Below are 17,968 nucleotides of genomic sequence, written 5' to 3'. Positions count from 1 at the left end.
GAAAAAGTGCCAAGTATGCTTTGCTGAAGAAGTGGGAGAAAAGGGCCCAGGGGATTCTAGGCAATAATAAGTGCACGGTTCCTGAGGAGAACAATAGGTGATAAGGGAAAGAATTGCTTGGATTTTGCCTGAAAAATTGCAGGAGCCATTTTTATTGTATCCCAGAATCCAGTGGAAGGTGAGAATACGATACAGGTTGGAGGATGCGGGGGCTGTTCCTTCCTAGTAGTAAAATGAAGCTGATAGTTTTGCATGTTCTGCCAGTACTGTCGAAGAACAGCAAGCCAATACACACCACCATCCTGAACCCCCACGTCCATGTCATCGGTGAAGATGCTGCCTGCATCGCCTACATCCGCCTGACACAGTACATCGATGGCCAGGGCCGGCCCCGCACCACGCAATCTGAGGAGACCCGTGTCTGGCACCGCCGAGATGGCAAGTGGCTGAATGTCCACTACCACTGCTCTGGAGCTCCTGCAGCACCTCTCCAGTGAGGATCAAATACGGGTATGGACTATCAGGGAAGGAGTATATCATACACACAGCTAAGGCTCCTCTATGTGGGAATTTAGTATTCAGAGCTGTTCAGCTGACTGTAAGAGAACCATTTTCAGTTGTCTGCAGGCTAAAAACTTCTGCTGATCAGTTGGTGTTCTGTTTTCTAAGCCTTGCCCTCTGGGCTCAGTAGGATTATGTGCCACTCCTGATGAACTGGAGTCATATGCAAGACAGCTGTTCCTAAGCATAGCTACCCTTGTAGCAGCAGTCCTTCCTCCCAGGTACTCAGCTCTGTGCTCAGATAGAGTGCTAATCCAGGGCAGAGAGGAAGAGTCATCTCATGCTGTGCATGGGTTTGCTGTTTCTGAGCTGCCAGGCATGTTACCTTTACATGCTGGTGATTTCAGAAAACATTTTTTATAAGAATGTCATGTTCTAGAGAGAATCTTTGCAGAACAATTCTTGAGAAACGTTAGAGGAAAAAAAATCTAAACAAAATAATAGTATCAAAGGATTTAAAAAGTCCTCCAGTTAGCCTCCTACAATTCAGCATTGGATTATAAAATTTGACATGAAGAAACTATTGTTTCTTGCTCCTGAAGGACAGCAGATCCTTTTACTTATGCAGCATTTAGGCATCCTTCTTTATTGCTTTACTGGTTTCTTTTAGTTAGATACAGAGAGTCTTTCTGCCTCCTTTCATTTTTATGCTAAAGTATGTATCACATTCATTTTAAAGATCTAAGTTTCCTAATCTTAAGACCGTTTTACTTAAGGTTTTCTATTTAAGAGCAAACACAAAAAAATATCTACACCTGGGAGACAAGCTTTTTTCAATGTGGTTGGTTGAGGATGAGCCACTCAAGTATAATTACTTCTTGAGTCTGAGTCTTGTGTACTACTTGGGACTAAGCCAAGAGCAGTTTTTACTCTTATGTGTTGTGGAGGAATCAGACCTACTGAAAGCAGTGGAAAAGAATGTGAACTATCACAAGCAAACTGCAGAGGTCACAGATGGAATTTGAAAAGCAAAAGCCAGTTGGGGCACCAGAAGCAGGGAAGCTTTCCAGAGAGCTGGACAATCAGCTGAATTTTCAGGGACTAAGGCAGTGAGAAGGATAAAGCTTTTGCAGGGAAACAAAAAATAACTTACTTGCAGCAGTTTTCATCCACAAAGATGTTGAGGGAAACTTCTCTCCTGGATTTAGTCCAAAGAAAAAAAAAAAACAACAGAAGAAATTAGTACATTGAAGATTGGTGTGGCTCAGTGGCTACATCTAGGAGTTCTGAAGAAGCTTAGGAATGGAGAGTCTTAGCTACTACAGAAGAAGTGTGTTTCCTTGACTTGGCTGCTGAAATGTTGCAGCTCCTCACAAAGTATGTGCTGGAGGGTTTCTGAAGACTGCAGAGCAGAAGCCATTTCCAAACCACAAAATGTTGGTTAAAACAATATTTTTTAAAAAACAACCCATAAACTAAACTGAAGTTGAAATATTTGTGTGCATTTCTGGGTTCTGAAGGAGGTGTAACCACGTGCAATTATGAGTGAGGTCAGTGTGGGCAGCCCCCATCAGAGAGCATTGAATCATTTTGGAGCACTATTGGTCCCTGTGCAGTGAAGGGCAGGGATGAAGAAGGAATGAGATGAATAAGAATGCTTAAATAGAAATCAGTGGGGTTTTTATTACCTGGTAGGCAGAGTTCAGTTTTGGGTAATGTTTCTTGAAAGGAAACTGCAGCCATAAAAGCAGTTTCAGGTTAATCAGAGGACTTTGTATAAGTAGAGAGTAGGAACCAAGAAGGAAGAAGACTGGTAAGAGAGTTTGTGACAAAGATTTGCCAACTAAGAAATGGTAGAAAGAAGATTTTGGTTACACTTCCATGGCAGGACAATGCTAAACAAACATAAAAAACCCCAAGCTTAAAACTGATTAAAATAAATCCAGTAATTTGACACAAGAAGATTAGTCAGGAGTAGTTTTTTTTGAAAGCAGTCACTAGGGCTACAACTTGCAAAACTGTAGAAAGGCTCATACATTTGTTTAAATATTAAGAACATACAGAGACAAAATAACTGAAGATTAAAATAAAAGCTTTCAGTTCAAGGCAAAAACTAATTGGAAATGAGGCAGAAACTGTTCTTAGGACCAGAGCCTTTGATCACCCCTTGGGAAACTTCTTTAGCTTCTGGGACATGTCACTATTAGATAGTGGGCTTATGTCTGCTGCAATCAAGCAAGTAATTAATTTTAGTAAGTAGTTAATTTTCATTGGCACACTCAGCCACCTGGAAGGGAAAGTGTGTGCCTCTGGTCTTCAGGGCTCTCCTCACAAGCCCCAGCCTGTGTTATGTTAGCAAGGGTTTCTGCCTGCACCAAATAATTAGCCTGTGGAAAACATGTTTTATTAATTGCATACAGCTAATGTTTGACTTTATTTCTTCCCATCTTCCATCCTGTTCTCCCCTCTCCTTTCTGGGTGGACACTACCTCTCCCTGACTGCAGCAACTTGAGGAGATACTCAGCTGGAGGGCAAAATCTTCTTAGCAAGCAGCTCTGGAGTGCCTGAGTGACAGCAACGGTCATGTCTGTTTTGACATAAAAAAAAATAAATACAAATTACAAACAGGCAGCAGCCAAATGCACGAAACCCTGCATGCATCTGATGCTCCAGGCGCTGCCTTTCTGTTGTTTTCCATGGATCCATCGTGTCTGTTTCTGCTGTACGAAGGTGTTTTTAAATCTGAAAAAAAAAAAAACAAACCCCCAAAAAAAGACATCTTGTTTGTATAAAATATTTAAAAAACAGGAATAATGCTAAATAAATGACAGATTATCCAACATGCCCCCTCCCCCAGGGCTAAGAAAATGGCAGCAGCTGGAACATCTTTCAGAAATGAAGTGAGGGGGAAAGCAAAAGTGAAGGAGAGAGAAAGAGAGGGCGAATAAAAACAGAGGCGGCTTGAGCAGCGATGGCTGAACTGTGCTCCACAAAGCTATGATGGAAGGTAACATCACATTCAGGCTGTGCTGTGACTTCAGTCCGTGAGAGGTGGCAAGGAGGCCCCAGAGGAGACGGTGAGAAGACTGGGGCTCAAGAGACAGGAGGCACTTCTCTTCCTGTTGCCTGGCAGACTGACTTCAGCCTGAGTTTCTTCTTCGATTTCTGCACAGTAAGAATGCTATGGAAAGCTGGTTGCTCAGCTGCTGGGTCCCAAAACAGACCTTTTTTTAAAAAAAACAAACAACAAAACAAAATGGGATGTTGATTTAAAACTAAAGGTGGATATAGGGAGTTAAAAAATGGGTTTAAGTGAATATAACTTAAGTAGAAGCTTGCTCTTCAAAGATACTGGTTTTAGAAGCAGCCACTACCTGGCCAAACATGGAGGTTTGAAGCCAGCTTATTTAATTCAACAAAACAAAAGCATTGCATTAAGAGCAGAGATTTTAGAGGAAGAGAGTACATGTATGGGATTTTCTATTTTATTTTTTTTTTCCTTTCTAGTAGCATAGTTGGGATCCACAGTGCTGCAGAACACATGTTCCTTAGGAAGCAGACAAAAAACTTAGTGTTATGTTCTTCATGAAGACTTGCACATACACTCCTATATGAGGCATAAATAGCGTGTGTTTTTTATACTGAAATATGTGCACCCATAGAACTAAAGGGGTTACCTGGCCTCCTGTTTGATTTGTTTGGTGTCCGAGTAAAATAGCAGTGGGCGCCAGCAGCCCCAGCCAGGTGCTTCTCCCAACCACTAACCCATCTGATGTTTGTGTCATGTTTCCTAGTGTTTATTTGGGTCATTTTTCTATTTTTTACAGTGATGTTGTAACACAGAAACTATGAGTTCAGAACCTCAGAGACTGTCTGAAGGACTCCAGACCACCTCCCTGTGTTGCTTCTGGGTGTTATGTCATGAAGCAGAGGGGAAAGGGAATTAGCACATGTGATCTGATGTTTGTCCTTTGGGCCAGTTAATATTTTTTATTTTTTATTTTTTTCTGCAGAAGGAGTCAATTTCCTTTATTCATCGGGTGGGGAATGTGGAAGTGTTTTGTTGACCTTACCAATGAGGGAGCATAGCCCCAAGAATAAAATGGCCTTTCTGGCTGACCCAATAGGATTTTCCTGACCAAGGAAGGCATCACATGCAGAAGCTGGGATAGGCTTTTACCTGGATTTCTGTCTACCCCTAATCACTTTTTGGATCTTTTGAGGGAGTTAAAGTGATTATATTGACAGCATACTAAGTGTGAGGCAACCATTTTACAGACTACACAAGATAAGAAAGCCAATTAGGAATTTTAATCCTTATTTAACAGAATGCAGAAAATAAAAGCTTTTGCATGAAGTGGAGTTCTCTCCACAGATAGCACTCTGCTCCATATGTTAGAGAGGTGCTATCCCACACCAGGATTAGGTCAGCAAACCCCTGATGAAGGAAAAAACCATCCATGCTCCCAGGCTTGTCTGAGCAAATGCCCTTTTCTTCCTCCCTCCACCATGCAAGGGAGTAGTGTGGAGATTGAACCCATTGAGGGCAAACACTATATTTTATTATTTCAAAACATTTTTTATGACAGCACTATGCCAGTGAGTGAAGTGGGAAAGTGAAAAGCCTTGATATTTTATTCAGGTGTTTTTTTTAAAGCCACGAAGAGAGAGCAAACAGGAGGTTACAATTATGCCATTTAAAAAAAGACAAATACAAAACATTATGCATGCCTTCTTTAGGTCTGATCTTCCTTGTCTCTACCTGATGATGATTAATAATTAAAAAGAAAACCCTCTGTATTAAGTAATTGCATCTTTCAGAGAAAATTTTAAAAGAACTTGAGTATTTTGGTTTTGCACAGTCTTGGAGACAAGCTCTCTTCGGGTTGTTTTTTTGTTTGTTTTGTTTCTTTCTAAGTTAATGAGAACCTTAGCTTGGTATGGCCATTATCAAACACAGCTGTACACCTTTAGCATTCTTAATGTTCTCTTATGGGGCTAATATAAGCATCTATATAATATATATTATAAATATCACATTTTAAACAGGAAATGGAAGGCATTTGATGCAGAATTTTTGCATGATATAGAAATAACTAAAGTTAGCTAGTGTTTGTTTGTTTGGTCTGAATGTTGGTAGAACCTTCATAGCTTTGTTACAATGAAACCTTGAACTGAAGATATTTAATAAAATAACATTTAAACAGTGCCAAGTTTTTAGTGTCACGTTTTTCTCTTAAACCATGAAGCAATGTGGAACGGCACTTCTGGGATAAGAATCAATCTGCAAAGCGTTATTTTTCTGTCATTAAATGATGTGATTTTAAAGAGTCATGTTTTAAAAAGAAAAAAAGGTAAATGGCTGCTCTCCCCACCCTCCTCCCACTCTTCTCAGGTGCATGTGGGAAGAACTGCAGATGGGAGGGGGTAGCTTTGCCTTATCACCTCACCAGACTTCAGTGTGCTTAATCCCCTCTAACTGCAGCAATTACCTAGCAAATAGGTGTCAGTTGCTGCTGCTTAAGAGATGATTGCTTTTGCCACCTGAAACAGGAGGAAAATTATTCTTGGTGTTTAAAGGGAGAAGGTAAGAGTTTTACAGCCCACTGGGACTGAAGGCAATCTGTTTGTGGCTGGGAGAGATAGCTCCTGCTATTATGGTATCAGAGAGGGTTCTGCTATAATTTCTGACATCCAAGATCACTCATCACTTCACTCATCAGGTAAAGTATCTTCTGAAGCAGTTAATCATATCTTAATGATCTTTGAAGAAATGTTGCAGTATGATCCAGTACGTGCTAGGAAGATACTGATAAAGTTGGTGATGATTTCCTGTGTTCTTAGTAGCTCTTAATCGGGACAAGAGTCACTTTAAGACTTACTGAAAGCACAGTAGTCAAATTAATGCTTATATCAAGAATATTTATGTGGCATATATATGGGACTTTTCTGAGGGTTCCTTTATGTGTTTGAATTGATGTAACTTGAAAAGGTGCTGGCATTCCCCTTACGCTGTACTGCATGTGCCTTCACCACTTGCAAGAGATCTGTTAGGCAGTCTTGGGTAGGGAAGCTGAAAAAAATGTACTAATATGATAGAATCTGCTCTAGAGAAGTTCCTGTCTTGGGTTTTCTTGTCTTTTAACTGACACGAGGGATTGGGAATGGTACTTACCTGCAGTGTGATAGCTGCAGTATTGACCTATCAAGCAGATATATCCTAAGAAACTTATTTTCAGCCTGGTTAAAATCTGTTCATCATATTGGATGGCATTTTACTGTCTTCTTAAGAGAAGTGTCTGACCATCGTTTTCTGAACTCCTTCCTTCTCTCCCAATATATGCACATGAATGCTTGTACACAGAGCTTGATTGCTCTGTGGGATACCTGTGATTGATGGTAGCTTTTCTTTGTGCCCAAATCAGATTTCCTTTTAAAGTAGGATTGGTCTTCTCTCACTTGCTGGGCTAGTGGCACCGAGTCTGGCAGGGTGCTTTTATGCCATAGTATGTATGAGACAGTGCAGAGAAGCACAAGCAGAAATGGACCTCAAGTTAGATACCCTTTCAGTTTTATTATGAAAACTGTTACCTTTTACGTACATGTAACTGCTAATGTAGACAAAGGGACAGCCAGGTTTGCTCTGGCTCTGTGAGGTGACAGCAGACAAGTAATTTGTGTGCTCTCTGCTTCAGCTTTCCCATATGTCCTTGCAGATAATAGACTGACCTCTGCAGAAACCACTAGAAGAGGCTGATGAGCAGTGATGCAGAGCAGCTGGGTGGTATTGTTGGTTCACCTTACAGGTGCATCACCTTCCCCCCTCCCCCCCCGGAACAAAGGTTTGGAAGGGCAGACTAATGCACCTGGAATGTTTGTTTATTTCGGTTTGGTATACATTTATTTTAGAGTTGGGAAAAGTGGTCCTTGGTTGCACTTAAAGTGGCTTGAGTGGAGGGTTATGGATTTTTCAGTTGAGATCCTTAGTGCCTGAGAACTCAACAGCAGGAATGCCCTGCCTGCCAGTAAGGAATTGGGATTTACTGATAATTATAAGTAATTTTAAGCAAGCAATTTCTTCTTAACAAGTATTAGAATACAAAAATGCATATGCTTCTGGTTTTTAAGAGAACCTAGCCATAGTTAAGACTTATACAAGAAGGACATGCTCTACTCGGGTGTCATTTGAAATTTATTGCTTTGGATTGATCCTATTTTTTCGTATATTATAAAGGCCCAAACTTTGAGATATATTGTCTTAAATGTTTTGAAGATTTGTAAACTAATTCCAGCCTTGTTCTTTCCAAAATAGTATTAATGCTGAAAGTATTTGAAATATCATGATTCAGCAAGTTTGAGCACCTAATTTGTTGCAGTATCAATAAAAATCTTTTATACCTATTAGAAATACCTAATTGAGCATCCACATAAAGAGTAACATATTTAAACTCTTAGACAGCGTTATATTTGACCTACCCTTTTGAAAGAAACAGGCTTCCTGAGCCATTAAAACCTCAATAGAAGCTGGCATTATAAATATATTATAGTGCTTTTTTTTTTTTTACTAAATATCTAAGGAAGGATTATTTGTTTACATAACCATAAGGAGAAGTTGCTTCAGAGAAATGCAGTGTTGGCAGGGATAGGATGTGCTGAGATAGGCACAGGGCAGTATGATAGCCAGGAAGATAGAAAGGAAGTAATAAAGCCACGCACTGGAGTGGTTTGGAGTTTGAGGAAGAGAGCTGGTGTGGGGAGGAGAGCAAAGATGCAAGATGGGTTTAAAGGTGTCTGGCAAGTGAGTAGAGGAAGCTATGGATGAGGTAGCTAGAAAGACAAAGATGACCGAGGGATTGAGAGTTGTGGTGAAATGAGAAAGAAGACGGGTGAATTCTGCTCTGTTGGTTTGAATAGGGAGGAAGAGTTTGGAGACATGGGACTTACTTGGCGTGGTTTCTTCCACTGTAGATCAAAATGGAATTTTAAGCCAATGTTGCAGCTTACTATATTGTACAGCGTACACTCCTGTCAATGATTCCCCTCCCTCAGTGTAACTGAGAGTGGTTGGACTGAGTGAGAGAGGGGAACTACCAACAAACCTATTCTTTTACAAGAATATCAAGCTGTGATTTGAAACAGTAAGTCCATTTTCACAGGATGTAGTACTGGGTCATAAATGTTACAAGCACATGACATGGAGTGCTGAGCTGCTGCACATTCCCTCAGTTGGCTCAGATGTGCTCAGCTGTTTAGGAAAGGGCAAGGCCTGTGGCAGACTGGGTATCACCTGCTGCTGCCATGCATAGTTTTGCGATGCTACAGGCAGGGAGATGGTATTTAGTCTGATGTAAGCACTGTGGCACGTGTTTGGGTTAATTCAACAGAAATTTAGTTGTATGTTCAAATATATGCTGCTGGGAATTTTGGCGGCATGGGGACACAGTGTGATGGGCCTGTAGCCTCAGTGCAGGTGGTGGGAGCAGCTGCCTTGCCAACCTCTGCTGGACGGGGACTGTTGGCCAGAAGCAGAACAGGCTTTTGAACCACACTAATATATGATTGCTCATCGGATTGTCTGCTTTGGTTATTGAGTCACCTGCTAACTTGGGCTTTATGGGCTTGCAAAAGCATCTGTAGTGCTTCAGGTACAAATTGATTAGCTGAAGATGAAAAGTCTTCTGTAAGTATGTCTGAAAGCAGTGACTTTCAAGCTTTTCCAACTATTCAATAGTGGCACAGGTCCTTATAAAGCAAAATTAGATCTTGTGTTGCTGCTTTTAAGGGATTCCCAGGAGCGATCCCCAGTGCCTTGGAAATCCTTAGCCTGTGGGATGGGAAGCAGCACTTGGCCAGGATGAGACCTCATTCCCTGAGCACTTGCTTTCCCTTTGCTTGCTCCTCTTTAGCCGCCAGCCATTTCTGCTGCCTTTGACCCCTCCAGGTCCGCTCCTCCGGTGCGGGGGGTGCATTCAGCGCAGCAGGTTCAAAAGCAGGACTGTGGTAGCAGCGTTACCAAACCGCTCTCCACTTCTCTATCCTCTGCTGAGAAGAAACGTCCCTGTGATGTGGCTCCCCCCCGCCCCCCATTCTAGCTTCCTACCACCTTTCCGAGTAGGAAGTTGTACCGTGCGTGTGTCTGCTTCTCCCGGGGCAGGGGAGGCCGCAGGGCCGGGCCCGCCCTGCCCGCGCCGCCCTGTCAGCGAGGGCAGCTGCGGCGCGCGCCCCCGCGGCCCCCCCAGCGCCACCAACCGCCGCGCGCGTGCCGGCGCGACGCGCTCCCGTCACGGCGCTGCCGCGGAGCCTCGGCCCCGCGCCCGCCCCGCTCGGCTCCTCTTCCAAACCGGGGCCGCGGCGCCGCTCCCCGCCGCGGGCCCCGCTCCCGGCGCACCGGGGGGCAGACCTGCCGGGCTGCGGCGGCGGCCCCCGGCGCGGGGCGGCCCTGGGGCGGGGCCTCCCGCCCCTCTCCTCCCTCGCGCGGAAGATGGCGGCCGAGCGGCGCGCAGGCGGCTCCCCCAGCGGCCGGAGGGACGCCCAGCGCCCGGCAGCCGGCGGGCCGCGGCCGGCCTGAGAGCTTCCCGCGGCGTCGGGGGACGCCCGCCCGTCCGCCTGCCCGCCCTCCGGGAGCTGTGCCCTGCCCACGCTAGCCCGCCCGGCCGGGACTCCCTGCGGCAGGTGAGATGGAGGAGGAGGGCAGCGCGGTAGCGGCGGCCTGGCCCGGCCCGGCCCGGCCCTGCCCTGCCCTGCCCTGCCCTGCTCGGGGGGCGGCGGGGGTGGTCAAGCGGTGCTGGTGGGGCCGAGGAAGTTGTGTGCCGGCCGGGAGACGGCAGCTCGGGGCAGAGGGGGTGCTGCGAGGGGCCGGGCCGCGGGAGGAGACTGGTTGCGGCCGCCGACGGGGAGGCCGAGCTGGGGCAGCCGGCAGGGTGGGCGCTGCCCCCGGCCCCTGAGGCTCAGCGCCGCTCGCCCGCCCCGCAGCCACCTGTGCGGCCGGGGCGCCCGGCCTCGCCGGGAGCTGGCTCCGTCTCCCGCCACGGCGGCCGTGTCTCTCGGCGGCGCCCAGGGCCGGAGATTTCAAAGTCCTGCCCGGCTGCTCTTCGTGGGCGCCGAGCCGCCGACACGCGGACCGGAGCAGCAGCTCCTTCGCAGTGGCTCTCTCCTCTGCCCTGGCCGCCGGCTGGCGCACGGTCCCGTGCTGAGGCTGCCCTGCTTTGTTTGTCGCACGGCGTTGTGTTGGAATGGGTAGGTGGCTTGGTATGGCGTCGACCGCCGCTGAGCAAGTCAGCACCCAGTGGGGCAAAGGATGCTGGTGTCCCCGTCGTGCGGCCGCAGCTGGACTGCGTGTGCTGCACACGCTTCTGTTTGGGACTTGTGTTGAGTGGACACCAACAACGGGTGCAGGTGCTAAAGTGAAGACGCAACAAAAATTGTGCTACGTAGGAAAGGCTAATAAAGCGTGATGAGTTGTTCCTACAGTATGTTCTGTCCTGTAGTCGTTAAAACATATTTGCAGTGGTAAAGTGATAAATAAAGCACGAGACACCCGTTTGCTTATGCAAGAGTGAATAAACTCTGTGTTGCCCAAATTAGAACTGGGCAAATGTCGTGTATCTGAATTTAACCATGTTACGCTACTCCACACTGGGTTTCTTTGTGACCTATCTTGCTAGAGAACTATTCAGAGTTTTTAATTGTATGTGCATTTCTCATTAGGAAATGCAGTCTTGCCCTTTGTGGCAAACAAAACTTGCAATGAATTTTCCGGGTTATGTGTGGTCAATTCAGTTATCTATGATAATTGGGCTGGGAAATCTTGAATGACGAAAAAATCTAGGTAGTGCCAGTACAGTGGGACACTTTGTGTACCCCAAAGCCCCTTGGGAGCCAGAAATAACGACAAGCTCACATCAGCCCCAAGAGTTTATTGGGCTGGATGTCCACACATGCTCATGTTACCCATGTGAGTTAACTCTGTGGCTGCACCGGCAACTGGTCCTGGAGCCAAACCCTGGAGGACTGCTGCACAGAGGCACCTAAGGCACTCCATCGTGATGGATTTGGGTGGTCTTTCTACAGTGGGCTTCTCAGTGCACCATTTTCATGGCATTGAGTTTATTGATCAAGTTCCTGGCAGACTGGATTTAGAAAGGCTTTCTAGTTTGTGCTTACATGCTGCACAAAACTGATCATTCTGTGGTAGGAGCTAGGCTGGTTCCAAAAGCAGCCTGACTCCGCTAGATCAGATCTGAGCCATTGGACTAAACTCTGTGCTCAAATTGGCAACCAGTGTAAAATGTTCTGAAATTTTTCTACTGTCAGCAATTGTGAATGTGTACATATCTCTTAGGGTTATTGTCTTGTACGCTTGCTTGCTTTTAAAATTTTTCTTACTCATCCCAAATTCTCTTTTTGTGCTTTCTTCCCTTTTAATTTTCCGTAAGTCTGTAATACTTTTTTTTTTTGTTACTGCTTCTCAAACATGGTTTCCTAATGTGTCTTTTCTTCCTCTATAGTTTTTTTTTTTTCAGCCCTTGTAAAACATATAAAAGATTTTGAGCTAAGGAGTATTAGAAACTTCAAAAAGCAGTTAAAAGGAGCTGCAGAGCAAGGACACAGCAAAATCATAGAATGGCTAGGGTTGGAAGGGATCCAAAACATCATCTAGTTCCAACCCCCCTGCATGGGCTCCCAGTAGATCAGATTGCTCAGAGCCCCATCCAACCTGGCCTTGAACACTTCCAGGGATGGGGCTTCCACAACTTCCTGGGCAACCTGTTGCAGTGCCTCACCACTCTTACACTAAGGAATTTTATTCTAATGTCTACCCTAAATTTCCCCTTTTCTGGTTTTGATCCATTACCTCTTGTTCTCTCATTACAAGCCCTTGAAAAAAGTCCCACCCCAGCTTGTTTTACTGTTGTGATGCCCAGCCTTCAGTCTGATCTACATCAGAATTCATGTAAGTGACCTGGTAAAAAAGCCTGAAGCTAGTTTTGTATAATTACATGATTTCTTAAAAAAAAAAAAAAAAAGGTGGGGAGGATACCCAGATACAGATGAGGCCTCAATGTGTTTTGAACCACAGCATATCTTTTCATCACTGAGCCTTGTTTCAGAGGTTTAAATGCCTTTCTCAGATCTCTCTGTGGTATATCTGGAATATGTGGTGATTCTCGGAGCAGAGCGGTACCGGTAAGATACCGTTTCATTTTAACTGGCAGAGTTGTTTGCACTCTCTCACTCATTTTCCTCTTTTAAAGGAATTCGTATCCATCCCTGATTACAGCTCGGGTCAAAATCCCTTAACACTTGTAACAAATCTCTTTTAATTGGTCTCATTTAGCTCTCAAGGTTGTGTTTTAATTCTCTCCCGAATCCTTTTCCCTAGTCTGTAATGTAATTTATTGCAGGATATTTTATAGACAAGGGAACAAGCCTCTGGCTGTCAGCAGCCTTTGCAGTGTATCGAATTTCCAGCTCAACAGGCAGCTGCAATGGAGTTTGTGAGTGTGAGGCAGCGATGCTGCAGCACTAAGCACACAGGCAGGCAGAGGTGTGGCGGCTCTTGGCACAAGTGATGGGTCTGGCCCGTATTCTGGAAATAATTGGGGTGAATGCCTCTGTTTGCTGTCTCTGCTTCTCTAGCCTTTTTGCAGCCATTGCTGATGCAAGGGTCTTTGACTTCAGTTTTTCCTTTTCTAGCTGTCTTTCTGATCTTTGCAAATACATCTAAGTTGCTGCTGTTGTCCAGTACCAGGCTTTGAGCAGCACAGAACTGGTAGAAGGCCAATGCTGGGAGCGTATCTTTAGAAGGCCCAGAGCAACATTATCTGTCTTTGTAAAATTCACTGTGACTTATCTGAACACAGTTGCTTTGGTTAATTGAAGGTAATGCAAAGAGGTGAAGCTCTGTGTTTCATCATGCCTGTGTCGAGGCACTTCACCTCTGGCCTGTAACAGCACAGTCTGCAGGCATGGCCTGATCTCCCGGTGCTCTGACATCAGCTCTGGAAGTCTCAACGGCTGGGATGTGTGTTTTGGGTTTTTTTGAGCTGTGCCCCCTGCCCTTATGCTGGCGGTTTTCCCACTGCAAAATCAGAAGGGAACATATGCCTCTGCTTCAGCTGCTGGAGTTGAGATCCCAGGTAGTATGGTGCAGCCACAAAGCCACAGGCAGACTTTCTGCTTTCTTGATCCGGCTCTGGAGGCAGGAATCTCCAGCAGAGTTGTGAAGCAGTTATGTCTTAAATTGTCACTGAAACATCTACTGGAGTATATACATCAGAGCCATAATTGTTCTTTCTGCATAGTGCTATTTGAAGGTCTCAGGCCTCCAGCAATTGCTGTTTGAGGACTGTTCTTCAATACAGACTCATATCCAAAAAGGAAATTATATAGATCACTAGACTCAATCCATATGTGCCCTATTAAAAAGGCAGTTGAAATCTCTAGACATGAACGATGAATTAATCTTCTGCACCAGAAGATATCCTCCATCACATTCTTGCCTGCTCTACTATTTTTAGTAAGCTAACTCATCTAGCAGTGAATGTGGGAGGGTTGATAAGACTGTAAAATGCAGTTTGGACCGATTGTAAAATACAGTTTGGACCTTTTCAAAATATTTGTGGCTTATGCTGAGCAGTGTCACAAGATCTGTTTTCACATAAGTGGAAATTGGTGTTTGCTTGTTTTTTAAAACTGCCCAAGCTCTCCAAACAAGGAGAAAATGGATGGTCATGGTCTGCCTCTATGTATATATTCAGCCTGCTTTTGAATTTGTTGAGTAAAATGAATAGTGCAAAGTAAGGACAGCTTCATGCAGCACTTGCTTATGTACTAACAACACCGAAATACCTGTGTCTTCCAAGTGTGTTTGTAATTGTATGTAACCAAAGCTGTTTTTCCTGCTGGGGTTTCAGACATTATATATGGATAATGTTTGCAGCTGCTTTCAGGCTGAAATGTTAACACCTTAACTTATTCTAAAATACTGCCTAAAGTTTTTTTGAATTTAATATTTGCCATTAAAGACAAATTATGAATTTAAGCATTAAAACTAACAATTAGATACCAAAGTTAATGTTTTTTTCCTACAGAATCAAGATGGTGAAAAGGATAGATAGATTTTGTCCTCTGCTCAGTGTACAGGGCTTATACAGGTCCTAACACTGGTCTCTGTGATGTGTGTGTCTGCCACGCTACTGTTAGCATTTTCAGCACCTGGGCATGTTTAAAGTGTGGGATGGGAATGAGACAGTGTGATCTGGGGGTTTGGTGCGAGCTGAGTACAGCTGTACTGCACTAGTCTCATCTGTTTTCTCCCTGCACTGCAGTCCATGATTCCTGATTATTTTCATATTTTTTTTTTCCCCTTTCCACGTGTTTGATTTAGTGGGAAAGAATGTTATTGCCATTCCCTGTAAAGCAAGAGAAAGCATAGTCTGTCCCCTCCTCTCCTACCTTCCTGTCCCAGCACTGTAGCTCGCACATGGAGACAAAGACTTGCAGGTACCTCCTCAGGGAGGAAGCGGTTTCCACAACAAGGCGGTAGGAGGACATGAAGCTGCATGTATTAAACGACATGCCAACAAGTCATACCCCTATCTGGGCCTAGAGATCACTGCTGCTTTTATTTATTGATGTATGTGTTTCTTCTGTATTCATCAGTTCCCTTGGGAGCTGGGTTGGCATAGCTGATGCCAGAAGGAAGGGGGAAGGAGGACAGCAAAATGACAGTTTTGTCCCTTCTTTATGTTGTTGTGCATTTCTGGTGTGCCACCTGGTTAGTCTCTTTGAAAGCTTTACAATTTCAGCACCTTGCCCTTTCTCCTCTGTTTGTTTCTCCAGTCTCCTACATCCTTCACTTCTGCTTCAGATACTCTCCAAGAATATGGTGTCTCTCTGAGTGGTTCATGTTGGGAGGCTTCCATGTCAGGACTATTAGATTATATGATGGAGCACCTTGTTTTTCTTTGATCATGTTTAGTCTTAACAGTTTCAGATTATTCCATTAGCCTACTATTTTATTGGTCTTTCAGCTTGTCTCTAATGCTGATTTGCTTGACAGTACTTCTGAAGTAAAATCAGAGCTTGCATGTGGATTTTTAGAGCTCTTCAACAGATTTTAACTTTTTAATTTTCAACCACTTTGGTATGAATTCCTCAAAGGAAGCAGTGGGATGAAAGGCTTTAGCTGTGATAGACTCAAAGTAGAGGATATCAGTTTAGAAAAGAAGGGATACTTGAGATTTGCTTGAGAAAGGTTAGAAGAACCCCAGAACATTTTATGAATGTCTAGTTTTGTATTAAGAGCTTCTTACTGAATGGCTTTACGTTAGCACTCTAGCTCTGCCCGGTGCTTAAAGCTGTGTGGGAAATTTCATGTCAGAATGGGCTTTTAAAACAGTCAATTCTCTTGGATTATGAGAATTTGACTCATTTGACGACACATTAAGATCTACAACTAAAGTGTTCACATCTGAGCTAGGCCCTATAAGTTCCCTTTATGGTAAGGGTATGTTAAGGTGCAATTCATTTCATCCTAAAGCAGATGTCCAGATTTGGTGGGGTGAATCACATTCTGGGAGATCTTTTTTCCTTTCCATCAAATATAATAAAAACTGAGGATCTTAGTCCAGATGTAGAAAATGTCAGCAGGGCAGATATCTGAACAGAAGCTAAGTTGAATACCTCCCAGAAAGGCACTAATTTGTTTTTAACCCTGGACGCCTTTCAGTGTGGCATTTTTAATACCTGCATTGATAACTGATTTACATAAATTTGTCTTGTCTTTTCTTAACTACCTTTCCCGTCTTTACAGCACATTTTTCTAGATTTTAAGGTTTTTTTTAGCTCATGCTGATGCAGTGATTCTGTGCCACTCACACTTTATTCTGAAAGCTTTTGCAAATGCTCTGCAGCTGTTGGCTGTCTCTTTTGCCTTGCCTCTGTGGTTAAGTTGTTCAATAGCCAGGTTTTCCCTGTATAACTAGTAACCAGGACTTTACTTTGGTCCTCGCCTATCATCCCAGTCCAAGAGAAGTCAGACCAGGTCATGAGTAGGTTGAAATCTTAACTGCTGAGATTATAGTTGGATCTGGAAGAAAGCTGAATGTCAAAATGTCAGGGAATGGGCTTACATGATTTTTTCTCTTATTCTGTAAAGAGACAGACTTCACTCCTGCACAGTCTGTGTTTTGCACTGCTGGAAGTTTTAACTTCGAAGAAATGGTGAGGTCAGGCTGGTAGTGGCCTAAAGCAGTAGCTCATTGTGTCTAGATCCCTGATTGCGATAAGTGATGTAGTTTCACAGCAACTTGAATACCTCATAACATATGTCAACCCAAGGTGAATGAGAGGCACAGTAAGACTCGGAGCTCTGTGCCATCTAATTAAAGACAGATATGTTCAGCGGAGAAAAGGTTGATGTCTTGGCTGACTCCTTAAAATGCTGTCCCCTTTCATCTGTCGTCACCCGTGTCCTGGTAGTATTTCTTGAGAATCACCTGTGTGTGGGTCTGCTTGAAATGTCTTTGAAGCGGCATTGTTTGTCTCGGCTGCAGAGCTACAGAACTGAAATAATCTGCACCTTACTGTGGGTGAACTGCTTGTCCTTCCACTTTCAAGGGCTGCAGAAGTATTAAAAAGAGCAGGCAGAAACAAGTGTAAACAACCATCAATCAACACAAAGTGGCCCTGTGTGAGGACTGCTGGAGCTCCCTGTTTCATCAGCTGTATGAATTCCCTTTCAGGAGAATGATGTGAGCTATCACAATGTTGAATCTGTCTTTTTCAGTGGGAAAAAGTGGGAACCTAGCCCAGTCCAGCAGTCGTGAAGAGGCAGATTAATTTCAGCATTGAAGCCTGGCATAAATTGCTATTCTCCATGCCTAATCTGTTGTCCAGAATCTCTCCTAAACATCAAGCTTCCTCCTGCCCACCTATTTCAGTTATAAATAATGTATTTTGGTTTGTTACTTGAAATTCCATTGTGTTTATTCACATTCAGTGATATGTCAGCTCAAACTGTATGTGCTTTACTTTTGGCTGAGTCATGATCATCCTTCTCATAAGCAGAGATCTGTCACTGTCTCCTGATTTAGTTTTGTCTGCAGGCTTTCATCCCTATCCTTCCTTTATGTTCCTGTTTAAGATTTGGCCACTTGTATCAAAGCATGATGTGAATAAGCCTACTTCCCTGAATCAAGGCTACCACCAAAACTTGCTGTTACCATGTGTCAGTGTCTATAGTTTAGCATGGTGTTACCGTATGTGGAACAGCGCATGTTTCCATGGCACAAGTCCACATAAACATATAAACACAGAACTTTCTGCAGGAAAACTTACTTTGCCTCAAACAAAATGTTGACATTTGGTTTTTCCAGCAGTACTTGTAAATATAGATTCCTCACTAACAACACATGATGTACAGTGCCTGTGGTATCAGGCAGATTTTGGATGTCCCTTTTG

The 17,968-nt window shown here is 44.1% G+C and overlaps 2 protein-coding genes across 23 annotated transcripts in view; both read left to right on the top strand.

Annotated features, from left to right (window-relative positions):
- Positions 1 to 5,711, top strand: part of CAMK2G (calcium/calmodulin dependent protein kinase II gamma) — a 118,507-nt gene extending 112,796 nt beyond the window's left edge. For all 17 annotated transcript variants that reach the window (XM_051619605.1, XM_051619599.1, XM_051619593.1 and 14 more), the window contains 2 exons: positions 265 to 510; positions 3,007 to 5,711. In XM_051619605.1, the coding sequence (XP_051475565.1) occupies positions 265 to 497 (233 nt within the window). In that variant the 3' untranslated portion in view covers positions 498 to 510; positions 3,007 to 5,711. The remainder of the gene's footprint in view (positions 1 to 264; positions 511 to 3,006) is intronic.
- A 4,262-nt stretch (positions 5,712 to 9,973) lies between these two features.
- Positions 9,974 to 17,968, top strand: part of NDST2 (N-deacetylase and N-sulfotransferase 2) — a 131,353-nt gene continuing 123,358 nt past the window's right edge. For all 6 annotated transcript variants that reach the window (XR_007889489.1, XM_051619587.1, XM_051619582.1 and 3 more), the window contains exon 1: positions 9,974 to 10,174. The gene's annotated coding sequence lies outside the window, so the exon portion shown is untranslated. The remainder of the gene's footprint in view (positions 10,175 to 17,968) is intronic.

The sequence above is a fragment of the Apus apus genome, chromosome 4 (assembly GCF_020740795.1).
Source record: "Apus apus isolate bApuApu2 chromosome 4, bApuApu2.pri.cur, whole genome shotgun sequence".
Classification (NCBI taxonomy): Eukaryota; Metazoa; Chordata; class Aves; order Apodiformes; family Apodidae; genus Apus; species Apus apus.
This window is presented reverse-complemented; position numbering and strand designations above follow the sequence as displayed.